Source organism: Corvus cornix, chromosome 7 (assembly GCF_000738735.6).
Source record: "Corvus cornix cornix isolate S_Up_H32 chromosome 7, ASM73873v5, whole genome shotgun sequence".
NCBI lineage: Eukaryota > Metazoa > Chordata > Aves > Passeriformes > Corvidae > Corvus > Corvus cornix.
The window spans coordinates 34,393,893-34,417,767 of record NC_046337.1 but is presented as its reverse complement, the minus strand read 5'-3'; the positions used below and the strand labels follow the sequence as shown (position 1 = coordinate 34,417,767).

At 43.4% G+C, this 23,875-nt stretch overlaps 1 protein-coding gene across 31 annotated transcripts in view; it reads left to right on the top strand.

Annotated features, from left to right (window-relative positions):
• Window positions 1-23,875, top strand: part of MAP2 (microtubule associated protein 2) — a 241,516-nt gene that overhangs the window by 22,608 nt on the left and 195,033 nt on the right. For 26 of the 31 annotated variants that reach the window (XM_039555191.1, XM_039555190.1, XM_039555203.1 and 23 more), the window contains exon 2: window positions 2,604-2,688. The exons of 4 other annotated variants lie outside the window; for them this stretch is intronic. Coding sequence is in view for 11 of the 27 variants with exons in the window: in XM_019286248.3 (XP_019141793.3) it covers window positions 2,604-2,688 (85 nt within the window). In the remaining 16 variants the exon portion in view is untranslated. Of the gene's footprint in view, window positions 1-2,603; window positions 2,689-8,651; window positions 8,679-23,875 lie in introns of those variants that run through there. One more of the 31 variants, XM_019286266.2, reaches the window with a different exon arrangement.

Genomic DNA, 23,875 nt, shown 5'->3' with positions numbered 1-23,875 from the left:
ATGCTGTGTAGTTTTTATTAATCTTGTTATCAAGTGCACTCTACATTAAAAGAGTGCTTTGCTGTTCAGTGCTCTGAGATGCTGCAGAGCTGGGGCAACATTATTTGAAATAGTAATGACCAACTCAGTTCCAAGCAATCAAAGGAAGGAGATATTGGAAGAAAACAAACTAAAAAATCTAGCCCCAAATGGAGCGGAGGACACAGTGTTTAGAATAGCAGAAATGTGGGAATCCGTGAGGCTCACCTTATATTGCATGTCTCTGTAAGAGCAGGGATTTAAATTGTGTAGTGACTTTTAGCAAATTGGAATGTGAATGGAGGAACATACTTGGTTTTGCCTCTTTTCGCAAGCCTGACCTGAACCTGCTTGCTGGTGGAAGCTGTTAGCTATGGAGCTGTTGATCCCAGCAGCAAAACCAGCCTGTTGTACTAATCATTGAAGCAGGTATTGGGACTTCTAGGTCTTGTTTGCTTAAATTGGCCTAGTAGTGCCTTTCAGTTAGTGGCACTAGGGTGAATAATATAGTCAAGATTTGTCTTGGTATCTTCATTGTAAGCCGTTGGTCTTAAAATGTAAGTTATTAAATTACTGTAGATGAAACACCAAAGAGATTGGTCCTTGAGTCCCTTGGCGATTGTGGAATTGCAGATTAAGTCCTCACAATTTACTTAATCAAAGGATGTATTTATTTTTTCAGAAAACATTCTCTTGTGAGAAAAGTTCATGGAGTGGCTGATTGGAACAGAGGTACAGCTGAGACTCTCAGCTTCCTTCCGAGAGTAGCAAGCTCCTTTTGTGCATTTCTTTAGCAGCTTTCTATGATGTACTGATATGTAACGACTTGACTTTACTTTTTTGAACCTCTGTCAGGGAGAGATGGGCCCAAAACTCCTCAGCACTCACTATGGAGTAAAACTACTGTGCTGACACGGTGCCTCATAGATAATGTGGCTTGCTCCCAGTTTCCTTGCTCTTCTTTGTTCTTCTCATTATAATTAATGCTGCAGGAGATATTTTTGTTAATGTTACTTGTCTTTCAAACCAAAAATTTCTACTCTTTTGTGATATGTCATATCATAAGGTGATACATCTCCAAGTTCATTGGATCTCTGATGTCAACAACAGTTTGTATAGTTCAGATTGTAGAACAGCTTTAGAGCAGGGCATCTTTCCTGCTAGTCTGAAAAATCTAGATCCTCAAAGAAAATGAGTACAAGTGTTTGGCTCTTCTCTGAAGTGATCTGTTGCATTCCACATGCTTGCAGGTGTGGATGTAGGGGCCAAAACCTATAAGGCTGGTATTTTCAAAAGGATCTGAGTGAAATGTAGTGGGAATTGGGATGCATACAAGTCCTGAATTTCTTTTTACACAGGCCCATTAAATCATGTGCAGCTCATGGCGGCTGGCTACTGCCCATGCAATTTGTTCCCTCATATGTAATCTAAGTCAAATGTTCCCTTTCTGAGCAGCTCAGTGTCTGGGTAGGTGACTGCATGGAGCTGTTTGAGGTAGACATTCAGGCTGCCCAGGTGCCACCTGGCTGAGGAACCTGTTGTCCTCCTCCCAGTTGTGCCAGAGGACTTTGGCCTTGATGTTGATGTCCTCATTCCCTCCATGCAGTTTAAGTAAGACCAAAGAAGATAAAAACTCTTAGGTCTTGAGTACAGGAACAACGTTCCTCTTCAAAAAGTGTGTAATTATTTCAGCTCATGAGATGGAATGAGGAAAAAGGCTTTAGTGGTCATAGTTAAGTTTTTGTTTTGAGAGAAAGAGAACATGTGAACTTGTTGCTCAGTTTACTTTTCCTAATGCTCATTAAATTTATCTTCAGTGTATTTTCATTATGTTCACGTTATCTAATGAGCTTGCAATGACTCCTTCTCTTTTTTCACCCCCAGTTCTCATCTCTGCTATCACCATGAAAATAAGCATTCTGTAGAAATGGGTTTTGCTGCTCTAAATGGAGTTCTTTTTAATAAATTTGATTCAGTGTCTAAAACCAGAAAAGTCATGGTTTGTCTCCTGGATCAGGTGGCTGTAGTGGTGAAGACCAGCTAACACAGGAGCTTTTGTTTTGTTCTTGGAGACAAGTAGTTTTTCTGACAAAGGATACGCAACTTTAGAAAATCAGGAATTACAACTACTTTGACATCTGGTGTCAACCAAAAAAACTGAGTGTGCTCAAGTATCAGAATTCTTTTTTTTGGTGGTTAAGACTGTGTTTCCATCATAAGGGCTTTTAGTATCTTTAGGGATTACAGGATAATAGTAACTTGGCAATTAAAGAAAAAAGAAAAATTTGCCAATTGAAAGTTGGCTTCAGATATATTCCCCTGAGTAGATTTCTTTAACCATATCATAACAAAAAAAAAATTGTTATATTTAGATTATATCAGATAAAAAGATTCCTAGCAGTCTGTCATCTGGGGTTGGATCTCTGTGGTGAGAACTGCCATCTCAAAAGGTGAAATTCAGTTTTGCTGTTGCCACTTGAAATTTTACTTTTTAAAATGCCTGTTTTGTTTTGTTGTTGTTGTTTTCATAAAGCATGCTTAGCCTTCCTGTAGTTGCAAACAATCTGTGTGTCTCCAAATTCTAGCTCTGCTGGAAGTGCTGGGAAGTGAGGCTCCTGGGTCGTGTTGGTAAGTCCTGGCACGCATCTGTCTGCCCCTCTAGAGACACAGGTATGTTTAAGGTTGTGTCCCTGCATGCCATGGCTGTTAGTGAGGGCTAGCTTCTTCGTCACACAGCATGCTGCGACAGTGCCATATGGATGCATGTTTATGGATACAGATCGTGATCCCTGCAGTGTGCTTTGGAAAGAGCCATTCTGGTTCCACTGGAGTGCTTTAAAAAGGAGTGGATTGCTCTGGGAAGCCGTGACTCCATTGTGTTTCTGCACGCCTTCCATTCCCCCTTCTTCCTTTGCCTTCAATAGAACCAATGCCTTGCATGAAACCCAAGTGATTTTCAGGAAGTCATTCCAGTCTGCTTTGCAATAATTCTCTCTTTGAGTGAATTTATTTGGCAAATCAGCAATAGTGTCTGGCATACTGCATGCACAGTTTCCTGAAGGGAAAAAAAAAAAAAAGAATTTAATATGAAGAGTTAGTTTACGTGTCTCTGTTTTGAAAATGAATTTTTGTCCTGTTCTGGAAGCTGAATGAATAGTCTTAGAAGCACAGAGGAACAGGAGTAGTAAACATGCAGCTTCAGTGCGACACTTGAGATACTGCCCTATGGAGAGGCAGACCTGGAGACTCCAGCCTAGCACTTTGGGGTGGAGTTGCTGAAACAATCCTCTCTAAATAACAGATCTTAGTGTTTGTTTTGCTGTTTTTGAATAAGTTGTGAATCCTTGTTTGCATTATTCATCAGGCCTCAAAGATGGAGAAATAGCATTTAATGAATTCATGCACAAATATTTTTCCATCAATAACTGAATCAATTCCTGGAGGGCGAGCATATGTTTCCGTTTGAGGCGTGTGACCATTCAGACCTTTGCATCTTTGCTGATGCTACCACTGAAGAGGCCAGCTGTGTGGATAATGGATCTTGTTACCCAGCTTTCTGTCTCTCAGCAGCTGGATTGCACCATCATGGAATTTCATGCAGGCTATTTGCATGAGGGTTGGGTGAAGCAGCACAGTGAGTGAGGCCTAGGGAAAGCTATTGCAGATAGGCAGTGCGGTAATACCTCCCAAAATAATATTTTTTTGTTTGTCCACTTCTTGGAGCTCTTGTGCTTGTGGCAGAGGTTACTGCTTCAGCCACTGATGCCCGTTCCTGGCTGAGACAACTGTGCTGCAGGCTCTCTCTCCCAGTCTGGTGATCTGAGTAACTGTGCTACCTTAGCTTGGTTCAACATATTCCTGTAAGTAGCTGGATTGACAGCTTGTGGGGAGGCAGCCCCAGTAGGAGATAGTGTGTTTATGGTGGCTGGGGAGTAGTAACTGGAGAGCTACCAATGCATTTTCTTTTGTAGGCAGTATGGGAAGGCCAGATTTGTGTTTATTTTTTTAAAATCTTTCTTGCAGTTTAAAAGCAGCTCTCTGTTTAGGGTAAGTGTTTGCATTTGAGCCTTTGGAACTGCTTGTGATCAGAGGCACTAGCAGCACCTGCAAGTGGACACCTTAGCTAATGCTTGGTCCCTTTGCAGTTTTGTGACATCTTGGGAAGGGAGTTTAAAAGACTTGGAGAAACTGGTGGGGATGAGTGGGTGAATTGAAAACAAAATCGTTTGGTCCAACCTATAATTGCAGGAAGATGTGTTCCTTTGTTTTGTAGACAGAGTACTTTCAGGGCTTTGCCCTTGCTGGCTAGGATTACATGGGCCATGTGACCATCAAGGGCGTTCTCTGCTGCTGTAGACCTGTGGTAATTTATAACTGGATGGGTCATTTAATTTCTTACTGGCAGGTTAGGAATTTTTCCTGTAGTTTTGTACCCTCTCTTGTTACTAGGTCTTTGCAGATTTAGCCTTGACTTGCGTCTGTGCCGGAGATGAGATGCTTGCTGGCAGCAGCTGCATAGTTTGTGTGTGCAGGTTTGAGTGGTTGTCCTGAAAAGTCTGATAGAATTAGATGGAGTTCTTAGATTTCACTCTCTGACCAAAAGATGACAGTGATTTGCTTAAAGATATCCTGGCTGCTTAATTACATCCTTTATTTTTAGAGGATTCCAGTCACTTCAGATGAGGGATCATAAATATCTAAAATGTGTTCCTTTTACAGAATTTTATTTAACTAAATGGATTGCATGACACTAGACTGTAGCGGTGCAGGTGGCTGCAGCTACTCTTTGTCCTGAGGAGAACTCAGACAACCAGCTGTGGTGGTTATCGACCCAAGTTTAGCATGTAACTTTGCAGTCATGGTGAGAACCCATGATTCTCTTGTTTTGCCTTTTGCATGTTTTCCCCTGATGGGTTAATATTTTGTCGTCTTGTTTTATGTATGAAGTTATGTATATTCATCTTCCTTCTTTATATGTATTAGTTCTAGAAAGTTCCTTGTTCCTCGACGCCCCATTGGATCCTTCCCTGAGTCCCTCCTATGTGTTGTTCCCATTGGTTCCCTTCCTGTCAATCCCACCTGCTTGTCTCTATCCCATTGGCTCAGATCCCTTTCCCCAACTATTCTGTACCCAGTGTAAGATCCCTAGACCCTCCCAGCAATTGGCCTCTTTGTCCCTGTCTTTTCATGGGGAATAAGCCTGCGTGGAACACATACGGAGAGTTCCCTCTCTTTACTTCTTTGCCTTTGCCTGCGTGCCTGCTTAAAAGCAACAGGAAGATATAGCCCCTTTTGGGTGAGGAGCTCTAACCCATTTTCATTGTGTGTTGGGCACTGAGTGCTGCCTTCCAGAGGGGTTTCAGTGTTGACCTCCGGGCTTCTTTGTGTCGGCATGCGAGGGGTAAAACCCCCTTCTGCCAGCTCCCAGTGGCTGGAAACCCCTCCACTAGACCAACCTCTCCAGCCATTGAGACACTTTTGCTGCACAGAGACTCAAGTTTGTTTTCAGAAGCTAGTGAGGGTTTTCTCTTTCACTCAGGCTCAGTTTTCTGAGTCATTCAGTGAAGTTTTAGTATGTTTTCTTCTTGGTAGGGAGTCTGATCACTGAGAGTTCAAATGATTGCTCCTTTTTGTGTGAGAAATACAGTCTGTCACAGCAAGCAGCGGTGGATAGACGTGAACTCCACATGTGCCACTGCATTTCTGGGAAATGCCGTAACAGTGGTATAATGTGTCATTGGGAGCCACTGTGCTATTTCCTAGTAAGATTTAGCTCTAAGCTGGAGTTGTAGCCATAAAATACTTTTGTTCAGATGTAATACATCGCATCATCGTGTTTCTTGCTTTCCAGACAGAGGAAAAGCGTTGAATCTCCAAAACATAATGGGAACAGAGGTCTCACTGCAAAGTAAGTTAAGAGCAAAGGTTTGACAAAGTAAATCAGAATTTCTGGTAAGCATCTTATCTTACATCTGATTTTGGGAGTGCCACTCTGCAGAATTGTAGTGCTTTCCTGTCTCAGTTGCACACAGGTGCATTGTTTTTTAGCTGAAAAGTGCTACAATCCACCCTTCAGACAGGTGAGCTCTGGAATCACAGCTAAGTATGAGTAGGGCATAGTATGGCCAGTTTGAGGTTCTCCAGTGTAAAAACAACATTGTTGTGTACTGGAATTAGTCCAATGGGTGATTAAGGGAACAACAAGGTTTGAGGAGAAACACAGAGGGAAATGTTTTTCTTCCATCTGGAAATGTTTTTCTTCCATCTGCCAAGAGGGGAGGTTATGGAGGAGTTTCAATGCTGCCTTTAGCTACCTTGTGGGTAGAGAGGGTATTAGGTGCTGCCAAACTCTTCTTGAAGTGCAGGATGAAGGAGCCAGGGCAAAGGATACAAGTTGAAACAGGTAAATTCCAGGTAGATACAAGAAAAACTTTTGTATCATGAAGGTGGTCAAACATTGGAACAGAGACTCTGGGTGGTTGTAGACTCTTCAGTCCTGGAGATATTTTGAAGCTCAATTGGATGAGGTCTGGGTGAACTGCTTGAGACAGATGCATAGACAAGAGACCTCAAGAGGCTCCTCCAGCCTGTGTCATTCTGTGATTCTAGATCTGTGTGACGACTGTGGCCTCTTGAATGGAAACTGATGAGGAGGATCAGATGTGCTTGAGAGTAGTCAGCTCTTGTGTGACCTATGGGTTGAGTTCTAGCATTGACTTTGAGTGTTACAGATACAGTAAAGCAGGTGTGCAAGTCCTTCTCCCATATCAGCTCATGCTCTGCTGGCGTTCTGGTTTGGAGGATTTGCTGTAAGCTGTTGAACAATAATTTCGTGTAGATATGGTGGAGTTGCGAAGAACAGCAAAGGAACATCAGTGGATATACAAAACTAGCTTTCCAAAGCAGACTAGTTTTTTCCACTCCTATATTTGTATACACTAGCTGCTTATTAAAAGGAACTCTTCTATGTGATGTTCCTGGCCCGGCAAAGAGTCTATTTTAAGTGACAGAGAAGGAGCTGTATTGTTTTTCCTGAAGAGAGAGGGCACAGAGGCCCAAATGGGTCATCGGAAGTTCATAGCAAAGATAGGAAGAGGGTGGTTTTGTTCACAACACTTAACAATTCAGCTGCTGAACAACCACATGACCCATGGACAATTCATGGTCAAACCAGCTGATTCTGCACAGCAGCTATTCTCTCTGAGTATCAGAATGTGCCCACTGATTGTAGGTTGCATTTTTCCTGCTCCAGCTAGTCTGTGGGTGACAAATGTTTTTACTAAGTTCAAGCTGCTGGCTGTTGTTATTACTTGTGCCAAGGTTAAATGTCTTCTGCCTGGTTAAGACTGACTTTTATGAGGTGGAGTGTGGAAAGTGAATGAACCTGGGAGAAAAACAGGAGCAACACCAGCTTCTGGTTTGCATCTCAGTACCACCTTGGGAATCTGCTATGGAAATGCTTAGACTAAAAAATATGTTTCTTTAATTATTGAAAACATCTTTCATAAGCTCTTAAAAAGTGTTTGAGATAAACAGCACCTATCATTTGTGGCTAATATCAGACTATTAGTAAGATTTCTTGCTTTCACAGTGATCTCTTCATTCCAGTGCATTACTGGGCTTGGGCTCTCTGAGCCCTGCACAGTATCCCTTAGCAAATGTGTATGGCTTGGGAATATATGAACTTCGTATTTGTGTAACCATCACTCTAACAGCAGAATTTCACTGACCTCTGAAATTTTATCTGGTAGGTTCTGATCAGACAAAATTAATCAGTATAATTTCTCTGGTGCTGAAAGCTTCACATGTACTGCAAAATGGAGTGTGAGAAAATCTACCATAATGTATTTCCTGAACAAATCTTGTTGCTTCTCTGTCTTGGAGAAGGATCATAATGATAATTCTCTAGATACATTTGCTTTCCATCTGTCTTGGTGAATGAGAAAGGGAGATGGAGTAGGAAATCTAAACTTTGTTTTAGAGGTCTTACAGGCACCATTGCCTATAAGGCAGTATGTTGTTTAACAACTCAGGGGCTGTTTGCTTAAACTACAGGAATTGAGCTAGGACCACTTTACTTTTCACTAATAGTATGTTCTTGGGGAGTAAAATGTTTGTTTGTATCTACTGTCCCAGTGTTATTACTATACAGTGAGGGTTGGTAAGTCTTTTGCATTTTTATTTAGTAGGTGGATCACACACAGACAAAGAAACATTGAAGAAGCAAACCAAAGCCAGCTAAACCAACAAGAAAATGAACAAAACATCTGTGTCTGGGTAGAGATGTTTAATTAGTTCTCCCCTGTGGTCTCTTTCCTATCCTGCTAACATTGCTTTGGTCAGTATCAAAAATACATACTTTGGAGTTTCCCAAATATGTAGTATTTGCGTATTGACCCAGACAGCAGCTGTGGTGTGTGATTTGCTTGTGTGGGAGGAGGAATTGGGAGGTTTGGGAGGTGCTTGTGTATTGGAATCTCAACCTTCACCTCTCTGTCCTCCCTGCAGGAACAGCTGGGAGCTGTGCTGCTCCCCTTAAGAGATCAGGGGTGTGTTTGGTGTCTTTAAATCAGAAAGTCTTCAGAAGTTCTTACAGTATTTCTGATGCAGCATGACTCAGATGAGGTCCTGATTTCATCTGTAGCTCCATGACATGTCTGGTATGAAAAAAATTGTCTGATAGCATTTTATTTTCATACTTGGCGAGTTGTTGCATACCACTAATCTTCTCTCAACAGGATGCTAAGTTTATTTCCATTGATATATTAAGATACTAAATATAATACTATTACTATATTAAGATACAAAAAAACCAGTATACTACAGCCAGTAGAAGTGGTCTGTGAATGGTAAACAAAACATAATTTTTTAGTGTCATGATACTAAATGAATTGCATTTGCATGAAATAATCCTTCATTTGCTGTATTGCTGTTTCTGTTTTGCTGCTTCTTTCCTGCTATTAATTGCTTAGTTCAGCTATGGTAGCTTTGTTTCACTGCCTTTGTACTATGGGTGAGGTTTGTGTAGGAAATAATGAACAATGAGTGGAACTCATTGGCTTTAGGATTTTGTGTTTGCTTGCACAATTAAATATGTTCTAAAAGGCTGAAATCCCAAGTATATTATTGCTGCCACTATAAAGCCAGACATGCTGCTTACATGTTTAAAGATCATTATTTAAGGCTGACTGAATGACAGGTTTCTTCCTCCATACTGGGTAAAAGTCTGAAAATATTAGGGTGTTTCTTACAAGAATGCCCTATAGAACTACTGAATGCTTAGATTTACAGTCCTTTAGAATATTACTGATACCTTAAATAAACTGTGTGTCCGCACAGGTGAACATATATTCTGCTGATAAACATATTTTTAGATTTTGATGTTCTTGACTAGGACTGACAGAACTGTGCCAAATATACATCCCAAGTTTGTGAGAAGATTTACTGTCCAAGGAGATAGGTAATTTTCTTTGGGCCTCTGTTATTCTGATTTTCTTGGAGCCATAATCCATGAAGCCAGTTGGGTTTAAGGGTATAAATATTGTTGTAAATGAGACAATAATACAATTCCTGTGAGAAGCCTGGTGGTTAGTTGATGATCATTAATCAGTACTTTTTTTCTCGTTTCTAAACAGAGTGGAGAGCAAAGCAGAGTGTCCATCAAATGAGTACAGAAATTATTGTTAATCCTTCTGAAGTGCCTTCTGGTGGTAATGAAAACTGCATACACAATTAAAAAGAACCAAAAATAGTATTTGTCCAGATGAGAAGTCATGACGAAGAGATAAACAAGGCAACATTAATGGGCTGTCAGAACTGTCTCTGCGCCAAAAGAACAGAGAATAAAATCAGTTTGGATTTCAGCAGCTAATTCAGGACAGAATGTCACTGAGGGCAGCAAGCCCCAAACTTTATCAGTATTTAGGGTGTGTTCTGATCTGTCCCAGGGCATTTATTTACTGTTTTTCTTACTGAAATTGAAGATGTTTCGCTCCTAAAGCAGAGCTTCCCCTTTTTTAATTCAGCCCTGTGAAAATCTTAGTATGTGCAAAGAGTTGTCGAGTGGAGTCTGTGGAGTTGCAGCAAGGCTGAGAAATGTTTGTGATGCTTGAAATTGGGGCTTAAGTTTTAATGTGGCTTAAGTGGATGCTGAAGCTAAGTGTCCTTGCTATAAAACTATTCATGCTGCAGCAGGAACTGTGTGTGTGCTGCAAGGGAGGCTGCCTAGGTTAGGCAGCATAATTATTTGTAGCAAGATGTTGTTCTGGATATCAGAGTAAGACAAGGATGGAGGAGAGCTGAACCCTGATTAATCCAGAGTTACAGCCATGCCCTGCTGTCCCCACACATTAGTAAAGTGTCTGCTCTCTGTTGTCCCCAACTTGAACATGTACTTCCCTTTAAGGAGAGCATCTGCCTTTCAAGGGCTGCAGAAGGTGGCTTCTCCCCTGAGCTGGTCTTGCTGTCGGTAGGGCTGGAAATGTAGGACTTTGGCTAATGGTACTTTTTAAGAAGTGGGTTGCAGCAGATCCAGTGTTAATAGCAGAACTGTAAACTCTGCCCAAAATGACTGAGGACCAGGTGCGAGGTGTTTGTGTTAGCCTTGGTAGGTAATGAGCTATGATGTCGTACCAGCTGCTCACTACATTGTACCATACCCATTCTCTCAAATTAACCCTTGTGGTGCATTTTTCTACTGAAATAATTCCTTATCATAGTAATACTGTCCCTACCCAGCTCCGTGGGGTCCCGCGTGCCCCCACAGAAGCAGAGGTGGGTTCAGTAATACAGTCGGTAGCAAAGAGTTGAGAAGGGCATTTGCGTGCGTTCCGCCAGGAGCATTTATTGCTGCTACACTGTCGAAGGTGGCAGAGGCAAATACGAGCATGATCCTGAAACTCACAGTTTTATCTAGGGTCGGGGAAAAGGTAGGACTAGGGAATGGGGACCAATGGGGAAGCTCTGGGGGAGTGATGAGGGGTGGGGAGTGACAAAAGGTAGAGGCTAACAGCCAACCGTGAAGTCCAAACTGGGATAGATTACCATCGCAGAACAATGCATCCTGGGAGAAGCCTTTCTGGTCACCCTAACATGAAATGGTTCTTGTGGTACTAGGGACTTGTCTTACTGAAAACTCTCTGTCCTTGTAGTGTATGTTCACCGGCCACGACATCATAGGACCTGCAGTAGTTATTTCCCTTCTACATTGAAATTTTTCACTTTTTCCTTTATGGACTGTTCTGTTTATTGGGTTGGGTTTTCTTGCTATGATGTCTCCCTATTCCAGTGCCTTCTTTCCCACAGTGTTGGTTTTTTGGTCCCATACTGTTCAATAGTCCTGGCATTCCCACAGGCTGAGAACCATAGCACATATCTGGATGCTCCTGAAAAGAGAGGTCAAAGAGTAATAAATGATGCACAGTAGCCTAAATATGCCAGACAGCCCTGGACACCCAGTGCGGATATTTGTGATGTTATGATGTTTTAACCTATTGCAGGGTTTAATTAAATTTATGTCAGTCTAAAAGAGTTTATATTTTATATTCATTTGAAAGGGAGAATTCTTTTCCCCTTCAAACGCTGCATTGAGTTCCCCTTGATCTTTAAATCACAGACTTGCCTGAAACTGTTGACATCACCAGACGTACTATATGGTGGCAAACAAGGATGCTTTTTTTAAAATGTAAATCAGGCCAGATAGTTACATTTTAAAGGTGGGGAGAGAAAAGCAGTGAGACATCTGTTATTTAATCCCCTTATCATTGTTTTCATGGCAGTGGGAGCTAGATGAGAAGACAGCTTTGCAGGGAGGGCTAGTGAAAAGTTTTGTGCGTGACTGGGTTGTTGCTGGGCTTTGCTTTGCACTGCCACAGCTAGTTTTACTTGTGTACAGGCCACTTGGCTGTGTTTGGCCAAGACCACCTTCTAATCAAAAACAAACCAAGTTCCAAAGCTGGCATCGGTAGTGACAGACTCCCTTCCTGTACAGTGGAAGCAGAGCTCAGCAATGTGCAGCAGATGTTGCCCACTGGATGACGGATGCATTTAAAATCAGTTGTAAAACTGGATTTGGGATTTCACAAGTTAAATTGAATAAGAACATGTGCTATTTTACGGTCTGTGGGCTTTAAGAGATAACTGTATTTTTGATAGACTGAAGTTTTGTAAATGAATAAAAACCAAGTCTTGGAGCTCTGCTCTAAAAAATAGGACACTGCATTGCACCTGGTACTGGAAAGACAGGTTTAGTCATTGTTTTGTATATAAACTCCATGTGGGTGATCATGTGTACCTTCTTTGCTCTATGATGCAAAGATCCCTGACGTAGTCCAAGACCCAGAAGTGGGCATATAAATGGAGATGTAAAGACAATTAGGTTGTGAACAAATGCTGCACTGTTGCAGCTGTAGAGTTGCTGGGATGTCAAATGTGTTTTGGTTCTTGTGGTCAGAGCAGCCACCTTAGGATTCTGTCACACAGGACTCTGTTCTGGTCTATTCTGCTACCAGAGTGACTTGGTGGCAGTGAGATGGCTGGGTACAGTTGTGGTAAGGGCTCTGAAAGCTGGGGGGTTACTTCGGTTGCATTTCAGACCCAACGTTTGAGGTCGTGTAGGTGCCAACATAGATTATATTGCAGTAGCACTGCTCCGCGTTTTTTTTCTTTTTCTTTTTCTTTGTTTTTCTTCTTTTAGTTTTGGAAGTGTATGCTGCATGTATGGGGAGAAGGCCAGACAAACATCAGTGTCAGTCATTTTTGGGAACTGAGAGTTGAAACAGTTTGTATGGGTACATTTTGAGGCTTTCTCTGAAATAACACCTAAAGTGAAATCAAACTTCATAAAGAGTAATATGCTGGGAAGACCATATTAAGGTGTAAACAGTGGCTGAAAAACGGCATTTGCAGTACACAATGCACTTCTCACCAAGGCCTTGAGGTGAAATGGTGGTGTGGCATTCTGCCACTACCTCTGTTTATTTTCAAGCATCTGTTGTTCCTTTTAAATATTTTGTGTCCTTTTGAAGTATCATTTTGATGATTCGGCGATAGGTGGAAATAAGATGCTGTAATATATTGTGGCTGCCTGAATGGTTGAGTGGCTGTGCTGATGGGAAAACGATGGAAGGATCAAGAAATTACTACTAAGTAAAATATCCCAGCTGTCCCAAGCACTGAGACTTATAGCATATGATAGAGACAAAAACCCTGTATGTTGCAGAAAAGCACAGAACATAAAAGAAGTAGCACTTAAATATATACAATATAAGGTAAGTAAACTTCTAAGAGATGTCTTTCCTCATATTGCTTCTCATTTGAGAATGGAAAGGAAAACTCTGATCAGGTTCGCAGCTCTTCAGTGATTGCTTTGAGGAATATCTGGTTCTTTCTGCTGTATTATGTGGGTGGAGTGCCCTGCTTTGTTCTCATCTATTGCCAACCTGATAGAGACGCCATAAAAAAGAAGGTTGAGGAGATGTTATGGACCATCTCTGCCACCCTACCGTTGTACTGCATAGAGATATTTTCCTTTATATTATTCTACTGTATAATATACTGAAAATTCTCATAGGAAAAAAAATCCCAACCAAAGTACTGACATCTTTTGTAGTTTCAAAGTATTCATTTGGGGAAGAGGGCATGGCAGTTGTCAAACATCCCTTTATGGTGAATTCAGTGGCCTCAAAACAAAGTGAGAAGAACAGAAGGAGTGAATAAAATGCCTTTCCCCAGAAGGCTGGTATTTGCAAAGGAAACTCCTGTAATGGTTTGAGCATAGAATCTCCACTTAAAACTGTGATATGTTTAAGAAAAGAAAGGGAGGGATTTCCACTGGGGAAACCCGAGATCTATGGAATAATTGCCAGGAATGGAATATAAACTAGAAAGCAAAGATCTACATTTGATCTGCACAAAACTGAAATAGTTAGGAATGTTTTCAGAGTTTGTCCTGTTATTACAGGAGATGATTTAGAAAATAATCTGAAATGTTTGTGTCTGATGGACAAGTTTCAAAAATAGTATTTTATAATTTATCTAGTAATAGAAATGCTTCTTTCTGCAGCAGCAGATACTAATGATTGGCTTCATTAAATGTTACCATATAGCATTGTTGCAGAAATTAATTTTAATTTTATGTACCATAATGAGGATGGCTTGAATATAAGTAAACACTGGTCAATATAAGCAAACACTGAAAAGGATGGGAAGCTTTCACTAGCATAATTTAGAGGAAATTAAAAAAAATAATCTTTTTCCTTTGCTTCTCCTGAGCTACTTGCACACCGTGTGCAAACAGTTTGAAATTCCAAAAGTTTCAGTGTCTGGTCAAAGAAAATCAAGCAACCCTGAAGGATAAGGAGACTTGACTCAAAATGGAAAGCTTTTTGCTGTTTTTATTTAATACATTTTTCTAAGACTTTACCTATTTTAATCTGCAGGCAAGACATAATTGAAAAACAGTGTGTTCCCATGGCTGTTTTATTAATCATGATAAAATTAGATTTATCAAAAAATTCGTCTTCTTGTATTTGCTTAAGAGTTTTAAATATGTAAATACACAGTAAGCCTATTCTGAAGAACACAAAAGAAGTAATATTTTTATGACAGCTGCCAAGGCAGCTCCATTAATTAGCCTTCTTCGTTACAGCAGGAAAATACTTATTACCACAGGCCTGGGCCTTAGGGTATATCACCGTGTCCCGCAGCCATAGGGAGGAGGAGGAGAGAAGATCCAGCAGGCAGGAATTGTGCAGCAAGATTGATTTATTTAATTATTTTACACACTCTTTTATAGACTTTTTTCTTCATAGTCTAATTGGACAAAGGATCAGCCACCCCTTGGGGTGATTGGCTAAAATCCTGAAACATCCATTATCAAAATATTTTCTACTATACCATAAACAAGACTTTTCAAGGTTGCAGGTGGCTTGGTTGTTTACGTAACTGCTACCTCTTCTGTGAGAGAGAAAAGTCTCTCATGGACTTAGAAAATAGCAAGAAAATCCTTGCTAGCAGCATTTTTTGTATCTACAATTCCCCCTTTTTGTTTTATAAGATAACAACTCTACTATTAATCCTAAATAGAAATCTACATCAGTTATTAATTCTAAATATGTCCTTAAGGCTTTAACTATCTGACTCCATAACAAGAAATTTAAAGTTCAGTCTCGGCTTGTGGAAGGACCATCCCAGTCTCTGCTTGTAGAAGGACCATCTGCCTGATGGTTGACGTCTTGGTCATCATCAGAAGAGTCATTAGGCTGATGATCTACATTCTGGTCGCAATTTGGATGGTTGGCGTTCTGGTCATCATTTGGAGGTTGCCTGTTCTGCCTCTGGTGCCATAGGTCAGGGCAAACACATTTTGAAGGTAGCCACCGTACCCCAGTATCTGTGGAAATGCAAGCATACCCACGACCCCAAACGATAAGCTCATGCGGGCCTTGCCACTGGTTAGTGAGTAAATTCCGTACTCAGGCTTTTGCCCGGGGCAGTTGTCTCTCGCCTGCAGACTGCAGTGAGAGAAAATGATTCAGAATAACCGGATTATTAGAATTTTGTGGTATTGTAAGGTGATTAATTGTATACAAAGCTTTTTGAAGCCGACTTTTTGTAGTCGGCTTCAGTAACCAAATTCAAAGGTTCCTGTGAGAATCGCTGAAAAGCCATGATAACAGCCCTTAATTCAACTAACTGAGCAGAGTCTGACTCGGATTGCTGTGTTAATCAACCACCGCAAAGGCAGTGTAGGATACTGCGCGCCCTTACGCACAGTGACCCCTGCTAAAAATTTGTCCCAATCTGTATCCCCCAAGCTGCCAACACGTCCCGTCCCCAAAGGTTAAGGGAAGTGGTAGTAACATAAGGCCTAATCATAGCTGGGTGCCCCTCTGGGTCCTTCACCACCACAGGCTGTTTGCTTAAATAGCTCTGTGTGGTTCCTCCTACTCCTGCGATGGCCGATCCCACCGGGGCTAAAGGGCATCAGGGAGGCCATGCAGAGAAGGAGATGATAGTTACATCAGCACCCGTATCAATCAAACCTCAAAGCTGAGTCCGGGGCGGACGGGCGTTCGGCAGGATCAGGGTACATGTCATCTGTGGCCTTCGATCAGACATGTCTGCAGTCCAGAAGGCCGGCAGAAGTCCCATAGATCCACTGCCGTTATCTCCGTGAGTTTGTTGTTCTATCCTGGGGACACAAGACTTAAAAGGCACTAATTGAGCAAAGCAGGTTTTCTCAGGAATAGTTACGGGGGGTTTTTGCATGGAGACCATAGCGCAAATCTGACCTTTAAGTCAGCGTCAATAACTCCTGAGTGCACTAAGATTCCTTGATGGGCAACATCAGGTTTTCCCACCAGCATTGCACTGGATCCCTGGGCTAAGGGTCCGTATGCATCCAAGGGAGCCTTATAAATACCGCTAGAGTCTAAGACGACTGCGGCTGTGGTGTGGACGTCAAAACCGTCTGATCCCTGGGTGCTGTCTCTAGGGTGGCGGAGTAGGCCTGTGCCTGTACCTGTGCCACTCTCTGGGGGAGCGACTGCATTGGAGAGCAATTCCCCCTCCTTGCACCCTGGTGGAAGTTTCCCGACAAAGGCCGACCATCGGCATGAGTCTGGGATCTACAATAGTCCGAGCAATGCCCTGGCCTGCCACACCTCTTGCAGTGAGGGATCGGTGTGTTTTCTTTTTGGCTCGGCTTAGGCCGCTTCCGTTTTTTCACCTGTTTTGGTTGCTTTGGTTCACTACCAGAAGATGCTTGAACAGGCTGCAGGAACGCAGCCAAAGCAGACCTTTTCTGATTCCCAGATCCCACCTTAGCGCAGGCTTCAACCATGTCTGTTACCTCAGGATCCCCTGGTAAGGCATCTATGATTTTTCTGCACTCTTCATTTGCGTTATCTCTCACTAACTGCCTTAACAACATCTGTCTCAACCCATCATCTTCAACCTGCTTCTTGAGAGAAGCAGTGACTTTCTCTACAAAAGAGAGGAATGACTCTGATTTCCCTTGAACTATTTCAGTATATCGCTTTCTGGGCGCTGACAACTCTATGGTTTTCAACAGGGCAGCCATGCCGACCTGTTGAGCTTGCTGCAGGATGCTAGAGGACAAAGTACTCTGTAGACTGGGGTCAGAGAAGGGACCAGTCCCCATCAAAGCATCCATTCCTGCTGTCCATCTAGGATCGGCAGCTGGGAGCTGCATATTCCCTAATGCAGCCTTGTTGGCCAGCTTTCTCCAGGTTTTCTCAAAAACTGTACATTGTACAGGTTGAAATAGAATTTGACCTCAGTGTCTGATATCAAATGGAGCAAGCAAATCTGTATTTATCACCCTTATTATCTGCATAACCTCAGCAGAACCTAGCCCATATTGTGCCACCTTGGATTGCAGGTCCTGGGCCACTTTCCAAGCAATCACCTCATGCTTCTCATGCTCCCCTGAATTTGGGAGAGCCTTATACACTGGGAAAGCTTGGATCTCCCCTATTGGGGAATCACTACCATCCTGAACTTCTGGCACAGCCTGTGGATGAAGTGTAACAGCTCCGCGGTTACCTCCAGAATCCTCAGATCTATTTGGCATTCCAGGTGTTTCCAATAGCCTCCAGTCACCCTCCTCCAATGCTTGCATCTTAACTGACTCTAAGAAGCGACTGTGGTGGGTTGGACGCACTGTTACCGTGCAGTCCGGAAAGGTCCAGGGGCGAGACCGGTGCAGCCTTTTCCTTCGCCGCGCGGCTACAGCCGCCTGACGACCTGGGGCCAGAACCTCATCTGCCTCACTGCCTGACAATGAGTCATCAGGCAAAGGCAACTCTGAGGTGCTGGGAGCGAACAGAAATGGACAGGGAGGGGCACTTTGGCTAAGTTCGCTAGAGCCAGAACAGACAGGACAGACTGCAGTTGGCTGCGCCGCAGTTTGAACAGCAGCTTCTTTATGGGATTCTGTCTCGGCCGGTCCCGACTGAGCCGGTACTGAAGCTGCTACCGCCGTCTCTGGGGCTACAGCCGCGCCCAGCACCGCGCTTGTCTCTTGCACCGCGGCAGCGCTAGGCACCGTTGCCGAAACCGCTGCTGTTTCTCGCTCCCCGGCCGCGTTCGGCACCGCCACTGCTTCCGGGTTTTCCCGCGGCAGCGCTACTTCCGGGTTCACCGCTGGCCGCGCCGTTTCCTGGTTTGGAGCCGCATCTCCTGCGGGTGGCACGGGCTTGGCACACCCCGCACGGCAGGATGCCTCTGGCATCCCGTGCAGTAGCAAGCTGAACAGGTCCTCCACCCTTCGGTATATGTTCGGTAACTCTGTCAGCAAAGGCAGATGCTGTATTAAAAGGTCGATGGCTTGGTTCTGCGACTGCACAGAGTAGTCCAGCGCCAAGGAGGGCAGCGGACCACACCTAGGCAGTCTCGGTGCATTCATGCCTGGCGCTACGCCAGCTAAGAAGTTAGATCCAGGTGCATACGCAACCGGGCTAGGAGCCGCTCTGGGGGTCCAATTCGCTGAGCCTCTAATTTGCGGCCCTGGATAAGCCGTGGTTGCCACCAAGCCAAGCGGCAAGGCAGGCTGTGCACCCTCTCGCTGCCCCGACACCCCCGCCTCTGCCGGCGCGGGGTCCCTGGAGGCCGCGGAGTCCTGCGAGTGTGCAGGGTGAGGTGGTGCAGGCTCTGCCTGTGGAGCCAGGGGGGTTTTTCCGAATCCACCATCATTTGCCCCGGAAGCCCGGTCAGCAGGGCCCCCCTCGGACATTCCTCCGTCACTCATCACCGAAACAGGCGATCCAGCTCTGCTGCTACAGTCAAGGTCTGTCAGCAGAATAAATAACGAACGCCAGGTTTTGTATAATTCTAACGCTGCCGGCTCCCCAGACAGGAGCTCATGTCGGACAGCACAGCCAAGTTCCTGCCATAAGGCAAAGTCCAGGGCAGTATCTCTGTCCATGGAAATCCCTTTTAAGGTAGCCCAGTCTAATAATTCCTGAAGTGAGTTATCAGGAATGGAGGTGTGCATTATACTAAACACACCTTTCCAGACCAGTACCACAGCATCGGTTTGTGAGCCACTGTTCGCCATTTGTCAGTCCTGTCAGACTTCCCGGTCCCGGGGGGGGAAGGGGAACAGCGTACCTCTAGAGAAATTCGGCTTGGCTCGCAGCAGCAGGACACTTTGCAGCGTGCAGATCACGTCGGGCAGCACCAAATATTACCGCAGGCCTGGGCCCTAGGGTATATCACCGTGTCCTGCAGCCATAGGGAGGAGGAGGAGAGAAGATCCAGCAGGCAGGAATTGTGCAGCAAGATTGATTTATTTAATTATTTTACACACTCTTTTATAGACTTTTTTCTTCATAGTCTAATTGGACAAAGGATCAGCCACCCCTTGGGGTGATTGGCTAAAATCCTGAAACATCCATTGTCAAAATATTTTTCTACTATACCATAAACAAGACTTTTCAAGGTTGCAGGTGGCTTGGTTGTTTACGTAACTCTGCTACCTCTTCTGTGAGAGAGAAAAGTCTCTCATGGACTTAGAAAATAGCAAGAAAATCCTTGCTAGCAGCATTTTTGTATCTACGATACTGAGATATTTGATCTTCTTTTTCCCACGGCCTCTGCAAAAGGAGTATATTGTGCACTTTTTCACAAGGATACTTGCAAGCACAGATGTGGTTTTTAAAATAATAATAAACAGAATTAGGCCTTTTTTGCTGGAAAACAACATTGAAGGTTGTGTTATTGTCAAACAGAACATAATATGAAAATTCTTTATTTCCCCTTGTAACATGCAGTTTGAGTGAGCAACTTCAGTTATTCTGATTATTTTTCCTTAGCTGTTGTCTAAATGTTTATTGTTGAATATAATTTGTCTTTTGGAACTTGCATATAGAATTTATAGGCTCCTCTTTCTCCCATTATAAGGCGTAATTCATGTGTGTATGCTTTCCTGCAAAAATAGGTAATTTGAAAGTCTGATTTCTTGATCTGGAACACCTACTTTACTTGAAGGGAAAGGCTCTGGAAGCTCATGGTGAAGTATTTCAATGAGAGAATTAAATCCAATGACATTTTTTGTTGTGTTAAATACCTTAATAAGATAAGTAACACCAGTACAACATTTTTTTATTGGACGATTGCTGCTTTAAAATTTGTAGAAGTATTAGAAAGAAAAACTGAAGTCTTTTCTTGCAAGGTGGAGAAAATAATAGAATTATCCACAAAATGTGAGAAGAAAAGCAGATTCAAGTTACAATTTTTCACAAAAGCGGCATAATTCTACCAGCATTACATACCACCAGAGAGCTGTTAAAAGTTTATTTGATTACAGGATTAGCCAGGCCACAAACACTTTTTAACTTTTATTTTCCTTCAGAGGCTGTTGCTCCAAGAGGGAGGTACCTTCCTGCGTGCTTTGTGCAGGGGCGAGGGGGCACTGTGATGGCCACAGGCCAGGCCTGCTCCCACTGCCCATGGCATTGTGCCAGAGTGGCTCCGTGCTTATCCACAGTGTGATGGAAATGGGAAACTTGGGGCTCCACTGTGATTCAGGACAGTTTTCCCTGGCCCAAATAACAGTGTGTTTGGTAGTCATCCAAAAGCTGCTGCTGTGTGTTCAGCTGGACAGTTGCGGTCTCTGCTCTTGTAAAATCCACAATCATTTTCTGGGCATCTGAGAAGAGAGGAGCAGGAAGGATATTTAGCTTGTGGTTCTCCAGAGAAACAGCCAGTACTGTGTTTTGAGGTATGTCTGTGTATCTATATATGTATATATCTGTGTGTGTGTGTGCTACCTCCTCAGTGGATCATTCAAACTAGGTACATGCAAGGCAAAGATCCTTTGCACAATTTAGTAGCACATTTTAGCTTTTTCCTTTTTGGTTGCAGAAATTGCGTATGTTTTGTTTGATGAAAGAATATGGTTTACAAGACCCAGTTCTGGGTCATATTTTATGTGTATCTAATCCTGTTACCCTCTTGAAAAGGCACAGAATGTTAGAATGTGTACTTTTTTTTGAGAGGTGATAAGGAATTTGTATTCTGTTGTCTGTACATGCTACCATGTTTTCAGAAATCCCTCCCCTAAAGCTAAGAAGTCTAAAGAATTGGTGTAACCTTAGCCATTATCTTGGAAAGCAAATGTAATGTTATCAATTTATTTTCTAATCTGACAGGAAAATAAATCCTTTAATGTATTCCCTATATGCCATGTTAAGCAGATCTTCTCTAAAGAAATCCTTGGTGTAGCAGCTTACTGAATAATTCACATGATTCAGAGATAGAGCTAGAATATGTAGGTGAGTATTTTAAGTATTGGTTAATAACCAGAACTGGTGTCCTGGACAGGTGTGAATGGTGAAAGCAAAGCTGTCCGTTCATATAATTAGAGTTAACACTGTATAAGATGATGCAAATGATTTCCTTGTAAAGATAAAACATGTGGAAATGAATAAAACCCCGAGCAACCACTGGGGGTTTTTATTTACCCATCTCTTATTCTTCAAGAAAAGGACTAGTGAAAATGTTCCCTGATGGGGATGACGAGGTGTGTTCTCTTTGCTTGTCTCATTTACCTTGGTTGGTATTTTATTTATGGTCTCAGATGGGAAGTTGTGCTTTGGTTCTGTGCCTTGTCTTAAGGCAGGTACTTTCTGGGTATATGGGAATGATGGAAAACACACAGGCTGTGGCCACACAACCAGCTCTGGTGTGCTGAACATCTTATTGATTGTTGTGCTTGCCTGCAGCTCCATTCTGTTCTGCTGCAGCGATGTTACACCTGCCATGCTATCGTGGTGGCATCCTCTTCTGGGACTTGGCAGAGTAACTTATCTGTGCTTAACAAGATCTATTCTCAGTGCTCAAGAGACTTGCAGGTAACAGTGGGTGCTGAAGCTTTCTCTTACTGGGGATGTTCTGGCTTTTGATTCAGCCTTTACCATATGTTCTCTCCTTAGGGCAGAATTATCTAGTTCTTTGGTTCTGTTACCATTACTGCTGGCGTATTTGCCTTTGAGCTAGGGGCATTGCAGAGTAGGCCCTAGCCCTAAAGGCATCCATCAACTCAATGTACCCTTGTTTGTAACTGTGAGTGCATGTGACTTGAGTGATCTTTGCTGATTGCTGCATGGTCATTTGCTCTGTTGAATGTTCTTTCTTCCCTGGTCAAGTACAGAAGAGTCCTCTCTGAGGTATTTATAGTTATGCAGCGTTATATGTAGGGCTTTAGCACAGACATTTTGCCTCTCTAGTGCACACATCCTATGTCTGCCTGAGGACCATGGATGGCAGGACTTAGTTGCAGTCAGCTGATGGGGAAAGCAATTTTTGTATTGAACTATGAGTGCTTATATCTTGAGTTTTGTAAGGTGAAAGTTGAGATGAAATCTCAGGGCTAAGCAGAGAAGAGAAATCATGGAGTTCTTGTTCCTCCTTCGACTGTTACAGCATTTGGCTTACATCTTCCTCGGGACTTCTGGAAGAACTAGAAAAAAAGTGCTGACAAGGACAAAAGTAGCTGGCCTTATACCAGCACACTGCTAATATTTAAATGGTGTAGAGGAAAGGTACTTGAGGATTGCAAGAACATAGTGGGAAATCAGAGGAAAGTGTGCAGAGCAACCTGCTGAGAAGGGAATGCTGAGGGAGGAGTCTTGGAATTGTGTAGTTTGTCCAGGTGGATGATGACAGGTACTTGAGCACTGACTATCCTAGCTAAAGACAGCTGATTTTAAGCACTGACATAAAGTGGAGTAAACACCCATATCAAGGTTACTGACAGCACATGTGCTTCCTGATGCATTCCATGTTTTTATGCAGGGGCCATATATTTTACGGTTTTCCTGGAGTCTGTGTGTTTGGGTAAGATCTCACATTTAACACATGAAGGGAGGAAGTGGGAAAAATCCTAACATGTGGACAGAAGAGCCTATATTTATTTGCTCTATTTAGTTTTCAAACAATTTGGCACCCTAAGGGTTCTTGACTGCATGTCCTAGAGAGTCTCTGCCTCAATTAGTCTTTACCAAAAGTGTCCAGCTACCCAAAGCCACTGTATGTCTCACTAATGTTACTCAAGAAGACTGGTGATAGGATGATAATAGGAATTGATTTGTTTTGCTGAGAGATTGCAAAAGGCTGCACAGTAAATTGGGAGGGGTGAAAGGGAGGGAAAGCCTAAAACATAAAGCCAGTATAGTGCAGACAGAAGCTGAAAATTGGATGATGGGACTGTCTCGGCGTGATATGAGGCTGCTTTATTCCTTAACCGTCTGCTTAATGCCCAACGACACTGTATCTTTAAGATGGCCCCGGGGCCGGGGCCGGGGCCGCGGGTGCGGGTCGGTTCAACGGCTCAGCGGAAGGGCTCTGGTTGCAGCGGCGCTCCACCGTTCTCTGCAGGGAGTGCACCGGGGGCGCTGCACTGCTTCTTCGTGGTTTTTGTTTGTTCTCGCTAACTGGAAAAAAATTTTGTTGGTTTATTTTCCCTTCCCTCCCCCTGGCCTCCCAACCTTCCTTCCCTTCTCTCCGGTCTGGGGAGCCTGCGGGGTGGCGCGGGCGGGCCCGCGGGGTGGCCCCAGCTGGTCCGAACGCCGGAGAGAGCCAAGCCGTTGAGCGAGGGGACACAGAGGTCCGCCAGCTTCGCCTGCTGTGACGAGAAGGACCAGTGCTGGAGAAAGCAGCGGGTTTTTTCTATCTGTTCTCCAGTTTCACCTGCTGTGGGGAGGAGGACCGGTGCTGGAGAGTCGAGCGGTTTTTTTTCCATCTGCCCTACTCCAGGCTGCTGCGTGGACTCCCCTTCCCCTTCCTGGAGACTGGGGGGACCAGTTGCCAGCCCGTGTATTTTTTCCTTCTC